Genomic DNA, 16,365 nt, shown 5'->3' on the forward strand with positions numbered 1-16,365 from the left:
GGGATCAGAGTTTTCCTTCTCTCAGATGAGCTGCCTTCCCAGGCTAACGAGTCCCATCTACCTGGTGGTCGTTTAGTCGCCTCTTACGACATGTACAGCCAAACTGAGGGCCTATTCTTATCGCCAGCTCCCAGGGGAAAGAAAGGTGAGATAAAATCACAGTGTATAATATTTGACACCAGGAATGATCCTCAGCCTCCTATTTTGGCTTGCTTTGCTTCATCCGCCTTTCAACCACCTAGCCATCTCACCCCATAGCATGCTAATTTGCCTTCTCATAGCATTAGTAGGAATGCAACATAATGGCATTGGAATACAGGTGTGTGTTGATTAACAACCTTCCGCTTAAGGAGGACCCACATATGCACCAGTGGTCAAAGCACAACCCAGAGGCTCTTAATGAGGCAGTCAGGTCTCCTATAGCCTGCAGCAGTGTCCCTTTACACAACAAAGAGACTCTTAATGCAAAGAAGAGGCAATCTATCTCCAGTAGCCTGTGCAGCCAGCAAGTGTCTGGCAGGGAGTGTCTGTTTACACAACAAAGGCACTAGATTGGGCTGAATGAACAACAACAGGGATAAGAGAACATATCCCATCTTTAAGTGATGTACACCTGTGCAATGCTGTTATTATTAATGGTATTGGCCAGAAAAAGGCTCTATTACATACCAGAGCATGTTATTTTTATTTGTGGTGAAAGACTAGTTACTGGGATGAAAATGTCTTAACAAAGCAAAAGCAAACAACAACAACAAAACACACCCACCCAAAAAAATATTTTTAAGAGGAGGAAAAAAAGAGACAGGCTCTGATGGCCTTAACGGCATTTTATAAATTATAGAAGGATGCTTTTAAAAGTTGAGATATAGGCACATTCCATGAATTATTAACAGATACCCACTCCAGACTTGAGTGTATGTTTACTTGGAAGTAAATCCTGTTGAGTTTAATGGGCCCAACTTTCTAATAAATGCACTTCGGACTGCATCCAATATTATTTCCAAAAGCCATTTATTGGGTTGCGAGCAGCAGACAACATACTTCAAAGTTGTGGAAAGTAATGTTGATTATTGTATTAGGACCTAGCTCAGAGCCAATACGCTGATGTAACAAATATTAGTCTTGAAATTGTATTCACTCCAAATGGAAAAACCTGTGTGACTTATAGCTGAGACAGATTCTACCCTGAGAAACTGATTATTAAAAGTCATATCCAGCAGATATACAATCTCTGTTCTTATTCCAAATAACAAAAAATCAATAGTTCTGTTTCCCTCCAGTAGGCACACAAGATGCACGGAAAGTACAAAAGCAATGTGTTGCGCATTCTGGTACTCCCCTCTGCAGCCAATGCTTCCTTTGTATGCAGGCCTGTGTTGGCCTGAGAAATTGGACAAATCCAGCCCCCTGTGTCTCTCTTTCCGCAGTTAGCTTCTATGTTCCTTCCCCAGAACACTACGACTTTCAGCAACTCGCATCAGACCTTTTGGTGGATTATCAGTGGGATGCCTGGGGAGTGGGTTGCTATAACAAAATTACCTCCCTCATTAAAAAGATCTCATCCACATACTTCTGTTTCATCCACATAGATAAAGCTTTCTTGCTAGGTCAAAGTGCATGGAGGACCTAAAATTAACAGGAGCCCTAAGAATGGAGCAAGCTGATTATTTGACAGGAGTTCCCCATTCTTGCTTCAGCTGCCTTACAATGAATGGATACAATGAGAGCCAGGATGGTGTAATCGTCCAGGAACTTGGACTTAGACCTGGAAGATCCCAGTTCAAATCTTCACTCAGCAATGAAGCTTCCTATGTGACCCTGGACCAGTCACTTACATTATCCCTTGGCCTCACCTACCTTACAGGGTTGTTGTGAGGACAAAAGGAAGGGAGGAACTATGTACGCCATCCTGAGCTGCTTGGAGGAAGGGTGGGATAAAATTGTGAAAAATATATATTAAGAATGATTTTATTGTAGACAACATACTTTTACAGGCTGTATGCTATGCTACAATCGCAAGGAAATCTCATCATGAACTTAAATTCACCAGTAGTTCTTCCTGTTTAATAGCTGCATGCTATGTACTCAGTTACAAAAAAATTCACCCATCAAAAACTAATATTGCATTTCTTGTTGTTATACCTCAGTTTCAATTAGAGGAAGAACATTTACATGAACATTAAATAGTCAGAAATGCAGTGGGGCAATATCACCTGCTGGTAATATTTTGCATTAAAACTTGATTGCAAAAATCATCCTGAAACTATTGCTCCCATATAAGTGGAGCGGAAGAAACCATCCTACTGGTCTGTGTCAGATTTTGACCCACGTGTTGGAACTGAACAAACAAAAAAATGACAAGAAATCACACTGGTCAGGTTCCAGAAAGGTCTGGGCATGAATGCAAAGTGGTTCCATGCTTACATGAAATGGTACTGAATGACTTTCCTTCTGGGATCAGCCTCTCATGCAGTGCTGAAGTGGTTGGCCTTAATTTGGGGGAGTATATGGTACTGTTACCTTTAGAAGCAGGAGCTGAAAAGCCCCTGCCATGTACACAGGCATGGTACTAGATCCTAGCCACTGTCGTACTACAATTTATGTTAATAATAATAATAATACTTTATTTTTATCCCGCCCTTCTCCCCAAAGGGACCCATGTTGTTCCTAAAGTTCAATATCTTCCCTGACCTAGATAGTTTGTATATGCAGGCAAAGGTGCTTTGCCCCCCCTCATGCCCAGAAGAGTCAACTGCATATATATTTACTATTTAAAAATGGTCATGTAGAAATATCTATTAAAAGCAAGCAAAGTCTCTAATAGAGCAACTTTAATCAGGCTTGAAGAAAATTCAGCCACCAATGTTACAATAATAATAATTTCTGCCCTGTTCCTATAGACTGTATGGGTTTATGGAGGGAATAATACCATCTTTGGAACAAATGAGTGGTAAAGTAGATATTCTCATTTGTACACACTTTCCTGCAATTGCTATGTACAGTGATGGGACCATTAAATGAATATGCTGAAACTGATTGTTTCTTTTCTCCTTTTGAAATCTTTCATCCATTTTATAAATTTTAAGGTGAATCTGTATTTGTCCTATCCAAATTCTTTTGCTGCACCAAAACATATGCTGCACCCGTGTGTTGCCACTCCTATGTTTTTAATTAGAACCTATGCTACTGTTGCTAACAGTACTTTCATGAGCTTGGAATATTGACTCCTTTCATCAGGCAACTCCGAGGCCACTGCATCAACAAGGTGTCCTGTGAAAGCCTTGCCCATCTAGCAAAGAACCAGGTTGTCAAACTCAGCCCCAGCACACCTTTTCATATGCTGGTGCACAAGAGACTGCAGAATGCTTATGTTCCATACCTGTTTCCATTGAACCAAGGCAGGCAGGACCTGTGATGGCAGACCACCATGGCAATGGCTGAAGCTGCTATGGAGTTGTTCTCATATCCACTTACCTGCATCACTCCTTCATCACACACTAGAATACAAGCACAGACTCATTCCATCATATCTCTCAACACCACCTACCGGAGCAAACAAAAAGCCTTTGCCACTGGATCTGTTTCTACTGGAGTCCTCTGAGCTCTGCCTCCTGGCTCTGTGAAGGTACCAGAATTCTTGAAATAGAAAACTGGCAACCCAAAGAATGATGTTGTTGTTGTTTTGTTCATTTGGCAGTAAGGGAATTTCAGATCAGGCAGATTTCCCCGGAGGGGAAATGTGCATCCTGAAAGGCACACAGGAAAGTTAACACTCTCTTGGACCAATAACCCCCAGTACTCCTTGAAAAAACGTTTCAGAGAGTCAGGGGATCCCTCAAAGTGGGGTGCAGATGTCTCAAGTCTCATTCTCTACACCTTGCACAAAAGGAAGTGCCTTGCATTTGCAGGAGAAAGTCGGGCTACAACCCTCTTGTCTAGATCAACAGAACTAGGCAGCCATGTAACAAGCTTCTAATGCTTTCATCACATCCTGTATTTTTGCCAAACTTCTTCAGTTAGCCTCCTTGATCAATGGCATTTTTATCGTGTTGCTTCTAGGTTAACCACTCTACTAAAAGGTGGCAGAAGACTTGTTCCCCTGTTGGCAATATTCTTAATTTATACAAACCAGGCCATTCTCTACTATATGAGTTTTAGAGGCTACTCCCTTGCTGCTATTAACATTTGAATGTACTTTTTGTCAGCCAGTTCTCTTATGAGGACACTCCAGGTGATTTAGTTTTTAAATTAATTCCATCCATTCTTGCTACATGCCAATTAGTCAGGCACAGAAGACCTCTTTAGAAGTATCCCAAACAGACAATTGAGTCCAAGAGCAGAGTTCATCTCCAAACAGCTCTAAAAAGCTTATCAGTTTTGCACTTAATTGTTAGTTCTATGCAAAAGAGTGTTGGAACCTACATCTGCCACAGAACACTCCATCCATACATGATCAGTCAATGGTATCAGTCTGGTATTTTGGTAAGGAATCAGAGCCCTTAAGGATCTAGCTGCTATCCATGTTGATGATACTACCTCCCCAGGCTTGAAACCTTGGCACACTACCAGAAATTCCATGCAATCCAAGGCAATTATCTAGGTTTAAGTAGAGAGGACACACAGGAGCCTGTTGAACATCATTTCTGGTTTCTTCAATCATGAGATACTGAAAACACAATCATCAAACATAGCAGGTACCCACAGAAGCTCTCACTTTTGCTCCATGTTAATAGGACAACTCCAGAGGAGGAATATTGTTTGAAGGACAGCTTAATGGAAATTAACACGGTGGCATTTTGGGCTGAAACAGTAGCATGCTAAGGATTCCTCATCACTCTTTAGGCTGCTTCAGTTGTTGACACCTGGACTATGAAGTTCAGATGCAAGTAAACACAGGTAAGCTTAATTCAGATAATACTGAATTATCATCTTGCATGGTAGATGAAAGGATATTTAATCACACCAGTACCACAATCCTACGTATGTCTACTGAAAAGTCAGTCCCATGGTGTTCCATGGAATTTACTCCCAGGAAAGTATGTATAGGATTACACCCTTAGTTCTTGAGTGGAATGAGGCAATCAATCATGCAGTAGCCAGATGGACAATGCCACCATGCCTGTGTATCAAGATTGGCTCCCAAAGCCAACCCAACCCTCGACTTCATACAAGGTCATTTCTTCATTTATATCCATCATGATCTTATGAGAGGAGCCTCTCTCAGTATAAACGGCAAGTACATAAAACACATACATAGTTTATGGTTTTAAAAATAAGATAGCAATCAGTATTCAGCTTGGATGGGAGAAACTTTAAGCCAACAAAGACTTGCATACTCCTTTAATGGACAAAATTACCTGAAATGCCTCAACAGTATAGCAGTTTTCAAGATTAGACCTAGGCAGATATTATCATCTGTGTGTATACCAGTGCATGGATGGATGGCTAAGAGTACACCAGGGACACACTCACACATCATCTGCATGGAGCTACAGACATGTTTTAATGGCAGTTCTTCCCCAGTGCACCGGATTCAGGGCAGTTAGAAAAGGGCTCTCTACAACAGATCAATAAGGAAATTTCAGGCACTCTACCACCGTTCCTTTAAAAAAACCTAAGCAATAAACAGGAAAACCCCACAGGCATTTTGGAACTGGTACAAATAGGAAGACATTCTAAACATACACAGGTGTTCTAACACTGGGCTGTGTCCTAAAGTTCGTCCATCATGACCAATACAGACTCCTATACATGTCTACTCAGAAGTAATCTCCATTAAGTCCTTTGGGACTTGCTCCTGATTGAACCCACTGAAATAAAACTAATGAGATCACAGACAAGCTTCTCTCTCAGAAATCCAAGCAATATAAATTTAAAAGAACAGAGTTATGTGCACTGTGTAGTACAAAATGTGTTAGTGTAGAATCCTTTTTCCCCCTAAAAAGACATTTTCTGTTTCTTGAAAGAAAAGACTTCAGTGGTGCCTTGTTTAAGAATAAAAATATTTCGCATAATTTAAGTTCTTTAATGCCATTCTCTACAAAGGAATCGAGTCATCAGTGACTCTACAGAGATACAGAACTGAAACTATGTCTCCATGTGTTTAATGAAGAGACTTAAATAGGTTAAAAAACTACACCACACAAACAGTTGAACTGTATCCAAGTTCTAATCAGACAAAAGTTACAGTAGCAGCTTTCTGTTCTTCCACAGACAGGACAGATGATGCCACATAAACAAAGCTGTACAAACTGTGTTCTTGGGGTCAAAACTACCTCCTTTTTCCTGCCCCACTTTTTCCTGTTTTGCTGCTACCACCGCTTGACTTGCTAGATGATTTTGAAGAGAATAGTCTTGTCATAAACTCTGACACATCAGGGAGCTCATGGTTAGAATTCAACATATTCATTGACTGCTCCATTTCCTATACATACATAAAAAAAGGAGAATGTGTAAGTGAAAAGACAAGGCTTCATTTCCAAACTGTATATTTCCATACATCTAGCAGGTTATTTGTATCTCAACAGTTATACCATTTTGCAGCTGCTCTCTACAATACATCCCCACTACAGACTCCTTTATACAGCCAAAGCCTAAATTAAAACTAAAAAAAGTTTTACATTATATAGAAGGTGGGAAAAAAATCTAAAAGCAAAAAGCATAAACAACCATGTCTAAAGTAGCCTTACAGGACAAATACTTAGTACCTAAACGATTTATAGCTTTAAATGCTGTTAAAATATCTCCTAATTTCAAATACAGAAGATGCTATCCTTTTCAAAACATTCATAATTTAAAGATGGCATATTAAACACTAAGCTAGCATTCTTTTAAAATGAATGTTTTTCATGCATAAACATTTTTCTTCCAATAATTGCCTTTTATTTAAACACCCTTTGGCAACTACCTGAAAACGGTCTGAGCCTTTTCTCTATAGGAAACTGATCCAACTGCAGCTTATGCCACAATACAATACATTAGTTTGAAAAGCTAGAAAAAAGATACCAACAGAAACTGTTACCTCCATTCCAGTCTATCCAACTTCCTTCACAGTGGATGCATAGCCAGGAATTCTATCAACTTATTATATAAGAAGAGAACAGCCCCTTTGTTGGTACACATCAGCAAGTATTGTCTAGGCAGCTGGTTTGCTCCCTTTTTTTTTTTTTTTTGCTTCTATTATACATTTAGCCAATCTAGAAGCACTGAGAATCTCAAAATTTAGATTTCAACAAGCATAACATGAAAATGACCTGGAGACCTGTAAAGAACTACTGAAGACAGTGGCCATTCAGAAGAAACAGAAATCAATACCAACTGAACCCCAAAAGCAGCAGCCAAAGACAGACAGTATACACCGCTAAACAGAGAAGATTAGTAAACACCTTGAATCTCCATTTTGTTCTAGCCTTCCGCTATTCGGCATAACGCATGGTGAAAGGACAATAAGTTAGGATAATTTAAATAAGTATCATATTTTAACTTCATATTATACTGGGTCTGTCACGGCAGAATGTGACAAGGATGTGAATTTTTCATTGAGATAGACAAGAGAAGGAGAGGACAATATAAACTGGTAGAAATAGACATACGTGACTTTCATGCAATATAGAAAGAGATTAGTAGCCTGTATCTCTATGACCCCAGATTGGTAACAATGTTTTCATGACAGACCAGTGATCCACACATACTCTGCTATATCATGGCTCTATGCTTGACCCAGAATCAAAGCAGTCACCCTCCCCCTCCCAAAAAAAAGATTGGTAGATAAATGTACATATTCTACACAAAGACATGTACATACTCGCTATTCAGCACAAAGACATACCCATTCTTTTTGCCCTGTGGCTTTGTTGAATGAAATGTAACTCATCTGAAATTTGATATGCCCAACCCAGAGCTTTTCAAAGTGGGGCGTCGTGACATCGTCCTGGCCTCTGCCCCCTTAAGGGGGGGGGAGCCTGGAGGCAGGGAGGAGGCAGCGGCACGATCCCCAGGATCGCGCCACTCAGGGGGCTGCAGGGGCTTGGGTGCACTTACCCAAGCCTCCTGCAGCCTCCCCAGGGTGTGGGGAGCCCGGTGCAAACCTTTGGCAGGGCTCCCTGCAGCAGTGAAAGCTGAGTGATCGCGCTCCACTTCCGCTTTAGTGGAGGTGGGGCACGATTGCTCTGCTTTTACATTCACTGCTGTGGGGAGCCCTGCCAAAGGTTTGCACCTTTGCAAACTTTACCGGGGTAAGTGCACCCCCGCCCCTGCAAGCACTTACAGTGGGCTCTCTTGGCCATCACTTCAATAGCCTTGGCTCAAGTTGAGTGCTACAGCAGGCTCTGCTGTTCCCCAACACCCAACTAGAAAGCAACTTGGACTTTGACGAAAGCCTTCTGAACACAGCTCCCTCTGTCACCTCTGTAATGGTATGAGGGGGCACTGAGAACTCTCCTACACAATTTCTGTCTGGGTGGGTCTGCAAAGCACAGAGCGGCTCCTGGCCCCTTTTGTGGATGTGAACATTGTTGAGGATCTTGTTGAAAGAAAGGTGACTACTCTGATGCACTCAAATGCAAAAGGCTCACTCACACCTATCACACTCTGTGTCCTCCTGGTCTCGCCATACTACAACTCTCTCCATCACCTTCATGTCCACCCTTTCCGTTCTTTCACCACAGCATTTTCCACTTTATCTCTGAATGAATATAAAATGTTGTGTTCTGAATAAGCTAAACCAAAGAAAAAGTGCTCATAATTTACTCAATCATCTCTTTGAGTTTGAATTTTTATTGTAGCAGGTTTTGAGCGGTTAAACCGTACTGAGGACTCACCTATCTGGCTCACACCAGTATTTTTATCTTAGCAACTGAAATGTCCCGACTATTTCTCAAACGCTTTTTGGTCTGTGCTTACAGGGTTTTTGGATTTATTTTATTCTAAGATACTATCAAAAATGGTAATACTCAAGAAAATTACTCACCCGTCTCATATCAGGATCACTTGTGTTGACAACTTTAGGCAGTAATACGAAGATCAGTAATGGAAGGATCATCATCATAACCTTAAACAGCAAAAAATGAAAGGACATTTACTTCATGTGCAGCCAAATCCTAAGCCCCAGGTCAACCGTGAAGAACAGGAATGCCAAAATAACTGCTGCTGGATCCAATGGAGATGGGACAGCTGCTGTAGTTTCCTCAGAGTAAGGGAACAAATGTTCCCTTATCCCATGTTGAGCCTAGGCAGCCCCACTGGGTCTCCTTGGAGCTGCACCAGTTCTTGAGGTGGTGCAGAACCAAGGAAGCCAGTGGAGAGCTCTGCAACTTGGGAGGGAGCATAGGATTTGGCGGCATGCCTCTGCCGCCATCTCCGCCAACCCTCTCGGACCCGATCTTCTCTCCGGCCCACCCTCCCCCAGCCCAGTTCTGCCCCCTTCCCGCTGCCCCAAAAAGCCTCACTGCCACCTGGCAGTAGCACTTACCGCTGGCCACTCCCTACCATTGTCTTCCTGGCACTGAGGACCAGCGCCAACACCACGTCCTCTTCATTGCCACAGGAGTACCTTACGGTATTTTTACAAGGGCAGTTACCGGGGCAGCATGCCAGCCACTGGCACTACCTTGGCTTAGGATCGGGACCTTATACACAGTCAGATCTCCATATCTGCAGATCTGGTATCTGCAGATTTGACTTAACCAAAATTATTCTGGCCAGCAGCATTGTGACCCATCATGAAGGATGAGGTGGGTCACAGCACTGGAATGATTGGGTAGCGTTGGGCTAGACCAGCAATTTTCAACCTTTTTCATCTCACGGCACAATGAACATGGCACTAAAATTTTCAAGGCACTCCATCAGTTTTTTGACAACAGACAAGCCACACTGCACTCATGGCGAGGAGCTCATACCCAATAGCTCTACTAATAAATGACAGTCCTCTGTGAACCATTTGTGGCACACCAGTGTGCCATGCCACAGTGGTTGAAAATCACTGGGCTAGACATTTAAACACATTTCCATATTCACAATTTGTATGTCATGCACTCTTAAAACTCTTCTCTCTTCTTTATGCAAACAGATATCATCTAACTGGCAGAGAGAATGTCATTTAAAGTCTACACTGCTTCATAACAATTCTGAGTTTTCCCAGCTGGTTGTTCTACAAGAATTCCCTGTTCAATAGATGTAACTAACTATCCCTCTGGAGAAATCTCTTGTACACCCCACAGATAATGCTTGCTTGAAAATTAAGCGTTGCACTATATCCCTTTAGAAGCAACATAATTAGCAAATATCCTGCTCAGTGTTTACTGAAGCTGCAATCCTACCTAGGAGTAAGTGCCATTGAACTTACTGGACTTACTTCTGAGTAGACATGCATAGGCTTAAGAATGGCACGGAAATAAGGTTTTGAAACTTGAAGATTAAGTAGACAATCATCAACAAAGAAATATATTCTTCAGTACATACCATGGGGTTCATTAAGAAATCTGTCCATCCCCAAGATTCTCTCTTTATGAAGTAAGAAGGGGGTCCAGAGGATTTCATTTGAAGTGGGTATGGCAGCCTAACTACTTCTGATGTTTTGATGTAATTCACATATCTTGCTCTGAAGGAAAAAAAATTTAACACAATTTCCCCAAAGTCTGACAAGTTATCCTAGTTTAATCTAATCATTGAATCTGTACTTAAGCTATAATCCTATGAACCATTAAAGCACTCAATTACTTTGACTTCAATGGGATTAAAGCACCAGTTTACTTTGGGTTATATTCCAAGTTATTTCTGTAAATAGAAGGTTATTCAGTTTGTGCAGAGTGGGGCACTTTTTGTTGACCACACTTTCCTTAAGCCTCGGCCACCGCCAAGACCTGGTACTAGGGGTTGCTGAGTACCAGGTTCTTCGGGTAGTCATTGGTTAGTTCACATACATATGCAAGCCAAATGGATACGCATTTCCTTAGGGTAATTTGGCCTGTATTATGCCACCACCTATAAGCCAGTCCTCCAGCTCCAGGGACAGCTGAAGTACTCTGAGCTACTGTCCAGCTCTTGCAGTCCTTGGGCTCCCTCTACCCTCAGAGACCCATGCTTCAAGATTCTAGTTCGTATCCGATACAAGCAAATCAGATAGTCGGATTTAGCTGAACTCCTGTTCCTTTGTACGCAAGACCAAACACAGCCCTTTAAAATATACAGGTAAGCGTTGCTTTGTGATGTTCCAACCAGCAAAGGGCTGCATATACGATGCCGCCACTGATCCCTGCACACTCCCTGAAACCTCCGAAGCAGAGGGGAATTCTGTTCCCCTCGCCTCCAGAGTCTCAGAATGCCTGAACTGTGAGAGACGCAGCTTCCGGTTTCCTTTCCTTGATGCCTTTGCGCGCACCTCTGCAATGGCTCAGAAAAGCCTCCAGAGGGGAGCGCAACTTCCTCCACCTTCGCACAGCGTCAAGCCTCCCTTGATGGGGTACCAGCATCCCGGTCGCTAAGCAACACACAACTGCATCTGGTTTATTAAAGAATAAGGTTATGGTTACACATCAACAAGAAAGGCAGAAAAAAGTCTTAAGAAAGACTCACTAACGGAACAATCAGCTCTGTCTTCCACCACCACAGAGCAAATTAAATTGATTAAAAAAGAAATTAATTTGGCTAAATAGTCTGTCTGTAAAATGAAACAATCCTCACCTCATTTTCCCTTTTGAAGTGATATCCACTCGTACGGGTTCAAATTTGTAAGCTGGAGATATAACTTCAACTACATACGACCCAGATGGAATATCATGAACCACAAAGCTTCCATCTGTCCTGTTAAAATAAAGACTACCATAAATTTAACTCCACCACAAAAGAGATAATACTTTAAACACACCATGGTAGTTTTAAGTCATAGAACATATACAGAGGCCTGCTGAATAAAATTAATCACCCAGTCCACCAACCTATTATTAGAACATTAATGTTTATCAGGAGTGAAATTACCACTCCTACCAAACAAGTCATATTGGAATGCAATATTGCATATTGCAACCCATAGCATAAGTGACCAGGCTAGCACAGTGTGCATGAGTGCAATTTCTCAGTTAAGTCTCAGCTTAGCCATGAATCACCAGGTGTCCTCAGGCCCTCGTTGTGCAATATGAAAGGATAATACTTGATACTATCTTACAGTGCTTTTAAGTTCCACCCAGAAAATATAAGAGAGCCAGGAAGGTGTTGTGGTTCTGAAGTTGACTTAGATGTGGAGGATCTAGGTTAAAATCCCTGCTTATCCATGAAGCTTCCTGAGTGACCTTGGGCCAGTCACTCTCTCTCAGCCTCAAGGACCTCACACGGGTGTTGTGAGGGCAAAAGGAGCGGAGCACCACCCCTGAGCTCTTTGTACACCATCCCTGAGCTCTTTGGTGGAAGGGTGGTATAAAAATGTGAAAAATAAATAATAAATTGGATCATTTCAGCAAAACCACAATTCAAGATTTATAGAGGGTTAAGTGTAGTGGCAGAAAGATTAAAAAAAAGGGCAACTGAAGATATTATCTTAACTTTCTGCTATGGACAACATGAGTTTAAGAAACGCCATGATTGCTTAAGTATGGGGGGAAAGTTGTCTTGGAGGTAGTTATCCACTATAGCTTCTGATGAGATAAACCAGGGGTGTAAAATTCACTTCATATACTGTAGAGGGCTGAATAGCATTCATGGCCCCTGCTGTCACTTCTGGCCCTAACATCATTAAGCAGATGATGGCCAAAAACTGCTCTCAACATAGAAACTCATTAGCTGCAAATGACAAAGAGAAAACGTTCATATTTTCAAGATACGAGAGTGCCCAATTATCAGGCTGGGAGAGCCCAATTACAACAGAGGCTGGATAAATTGCTTCACCAGATCCGGCCTGCAGGTCTTATGTTCAACACCCAAGTGAACCCCATCAGTGAACAGAATCCATAAAGAATCTAAGATCCTGTTAAGATCAACTCTGCAAAAGGCTGCAGACAGCCCCATTCTAAGCCCCCAACATGCCATTCAAATCAGCTCTAACAACAGGTGAACTACTCCTCCCCAAGTGGGACCAGCAAGTTGCTTGCTCAGCAATTTGCTGCCCATCTGCATCCCTTCCACTTGGGGAGGTGTAGTTCACCTGTCATCAGGGCTGATTCAAATGTCATGTTGGGGGCTCAGAGTGGGCCCTGGGCAACTGCAAGCTGAATTCACCAGATCCTTTGCAGCCTCTTCCCCTCTTCAGGTAAATGAAGTCTAAACCACCAAGGAAGTTGAAAATGAGCCAGCAGAAACTTGCAGTGCCAGGATTACGAGACACAGGACAATCCTGGCCACCCGCAATAGACCTTGGATGGGGGGGGAGTCATTGCCCCCAAGCTATCCACTACAGCTTCTGATGAGGTAAACCATCCATTAGCAAGATATAAGACCTTGTTCAAGAGATCAGCTCTAGGAAAGGATGCAGAGGGCCCCACTCTAAGCCCCCCAAATATTTGAATCAGCCACGATGACAGATGAGCACTTTCTACTCCTCCCTAAATGGAAACAGATAGGGGGCAACTGCGATTTCATCAGATGCTTCACAAACCACCTGCCCTCTCAAGGTCAATGGAGTCTAGACCACCAAGAAAGGAAAATGCGACAGCAGAATCTCGCAATGCTGGGACTGAGAGACACCCCTACAGGCTGCTCCAGACCCACAGAGGAAAGGCTGCCCCCAATCTATATTGTACGGGAAGCAGAGGGGAAAATCAGAACCCCAAGCGCCTTAACTCTGCCTTCCCCAAGTACTTTAATAATAAATTTAAATTATAGAAATTTAAACTTTGTCTATATGACTTTGCCTTCCCCAAATTATTTAAATCCATAGGGACCCAGAGTGTTTTGTTTTTTTAAACAACACTCTGGGACCCACCCAGGTTTACTAAACTTTTTTAAAGAGGCGATCTAGAAAGAAATAATATTTTATTTATAAGTAACAACAGCCAGAGAAAAAACCCTCAGACTTTACCTCTCTCTACTGTAAGGTGCGAACTGCAGAAGCCCCGCCCCTCACAGGGCAGTTGGCGGCTGCCTTGCAAACTGCAGGAGCTGAGCTCTTTGCAGGGTCGTCAGCAGGTGCCTCGCAAACTGCAGGAGCTGAGCCACCTGGCCTTTCCACCAGCCGCGACCCACCAACACCCCGGCCGCGACCCACCAGCGGGCCCCGACCCAGAGCCCGCCGTCCACTCACTTGAGGAAGCCGACGTGCTCCTCGCCGTCCACCAGCACGCGCGCGCCCGACACCCAGTCCTGCGGCTTCACGCCCGGCACCACCGCCCGGCCCTCGATCCTGAAGCGCTCGCCGCCGCCAGGCGCCTCCGCCGCCCCCTCCGAGGCCCGGGCGCCGCCGGGGAGCAGGGCCGCCAGCAGCAACAGCACGAGCGGTGCCCCCACCGGACCGCCCCGCAGGGCCCCCACAGCCATAGTGCGACCGCTCGGGTGAGGCACCGGCACGGAGGAGCCCGGATGGGGAGGGCGCGCGGCGGGGGCGGGCAGTCGGTCACGTGGCCGCCAGGCGCGCGCGGCTCCCGAGGGCTGCGGTCTTCCTGGACACCGCCCACTTCCGGCTCCGCAGCGCAGCGGGCCGGGCGGGGCAGCTCAGAGCGCTCTGCTGCTCCAAGACCGAGGGGGCCGGAAGTGCGGAAGCGCCCAGGACTCGGCCTCCCTGGCGCTTTTGTGCTGAGTTTTTTACACAAACACGCAGACAGCCAGCCTTACACACAGACACTCTGCCTTACACACACACACCCCTTCCACACCTACATACACCCAGGCATACTGCCATTCACACACACACCCCTTCCACAGACCCCCTTACACACACGCAGACATACTGCTTTCCATACACACACCCTTCCACACCTACACACAGACATACTGCCTTCCACACACACACACACCCCTTACATAGACCCCCTTACACACACACACATGCAGATCCCGTTTCATGCATACACACACCCCTTCCCCACATACACACCTTTCACACAGACATATTGCCTTTCACACACACACGTTTTCATGCATACATACCCTTTATACACACCTTTCACACAGACCCCCTTCCACACACACACCCCTTACACAGACACACTTACACACAAACACACTTTTCACACACACACACCTTTTCACACACACACCCTTTTCCACACATCAACACATCACCCCCTTACACACACAGAGACACCCTTTCACAGACACCCTATCGGTCACTCACACACCCCTTTGACATGCAGAGGATGACCAGATCCAATGGAGGACTGAATGTCTACCCTTAACCATTGTAGAACAGAGGGAATTTTGGCAGGGGTGGCTGAACATGGAGGGTTTAAATAGCTGCACCTGCCAAATTTCCCCTCTTCTGTACGAAGGTGAAAGGCAGAGGCGCTCTGTCCTCCATTGGATCTGGTCACTCTGTTCACACACACACAGAGCTTTTCCACTGTATTCCTCACGCACAGAGGACATTCAGGGGTTGGCTGCTGAGAGGGACTGGACATGTGGAATTATTTTGATCTGCTGTTCAGATCCAAAGGCAGATCCGTACGACTTGCACCTCTTTCTGTTTCATGCAGTCAGGGTTGTGGATGCATAAGGTCCAGTACAGCCTTTCCTCCCGCTCCAATAGGAAACAAGATATAAAATTCAAAACTGGGGAAGGGGGTGCGGGGTCCTATAAGTTTCCAGGCTATGTGATCCAGGCAGAAAGTCCCCCACCACTACCCCTTCTGCTGGATGCAAACCTGAGCATGAATGACTGTGATGCAGCCTTGTCAAGGCAGGGGAGAGCTTCCAGTTGATGTAGTGCGCTCCTCTACAGCAAAAGCAGCTTCCTCCCATGAAGACACACTGCTATCAAACCTGGGTTTCCAACAGCCATGCATTTCAGGCTGTCATCCTACACACACCCATCTCGGAATAAGCCCCATTGGATATAGTGGGACTGACCTCCATGTGAACAGCTAACAATGCATCCACAGGATTGCATTGTTACATTGCAATCCATGCAAATTTACCTGGGGTAGGCCCATGTTGATTATAATGCTACATACTTGTATGTGTAGGATTGCATTGTTAATATCTCAGGAGGTCTATCAGTTTCCTTTTCATTTGGTATCCTCAGTTCACTTTTATGGTGCTCCTTCTTCCAACAGTCTTGCAATGGCAGTGAAATATGAAATGCATGGATTAGTTAGACTAAGAAGTTCTGAGCTTCCAACTCTGTGTACAAACAAAGCGAATTAAACTCATGCACCAACCAACCAACACTAGCTTTTGTCATCTCACACTGTCCACCCCATGCCAACAGCCCAAAAAGTATGAGTA

The 16,365-nt window shown here is 44.1% G+C and overlaps 1 protein-coding gene across 1 annotated transcript; it reads right to left on the bottom strand.

The window, feature by feature from the left end:
• Positions 1 to 1,954: 1,954 nt before the first annotated feature.
• On the bottom strand, positions 1,955 to 14,577 carry EMC7 (ER membrane protein complex subunit 7). Its single transcript, XM_066634417.1, has 5 exons — positions 14,228 to 14,577; positions 11,680 to 11,799; positions 10,459 to 10,597; positions 8,969 to 9,049; positions 1,955 to 6,424 (listed from the first exon to the last, which is right to left on the bottom strand). The coding sequence occupies exons 1-5, from the start codon at positions 14,458 to 14,460 to the stop codon at positions 6,272 to 6,274; spliced, it is 726 nt and encodes a 241-aa protein (XP_066490514.1). The 5' UTR covers positions 14,461 to 14,577; the 3' UTR covers positions 1,955 to 6,271.
• Between the last annotated feature and the right edge of the window lie 1,788 nt (positions 14,578 to 16,365).

Source organism: Tiliqua scincoides, chromosome 1 (assembly GCF_035046505.1).
Source record: "Tiliqua scincoides isolate rTilSci1 chromosome 1, rTilSci1.hap2, whole genome shotgun sequence".
Taxonomy (NCBI): domain Eukaryota; kingdom Metazoa; phylum Chordata; class Lepidosauria; order Squamata; family Scincidae; genus Tiliqua; species Tiliqua scincoides.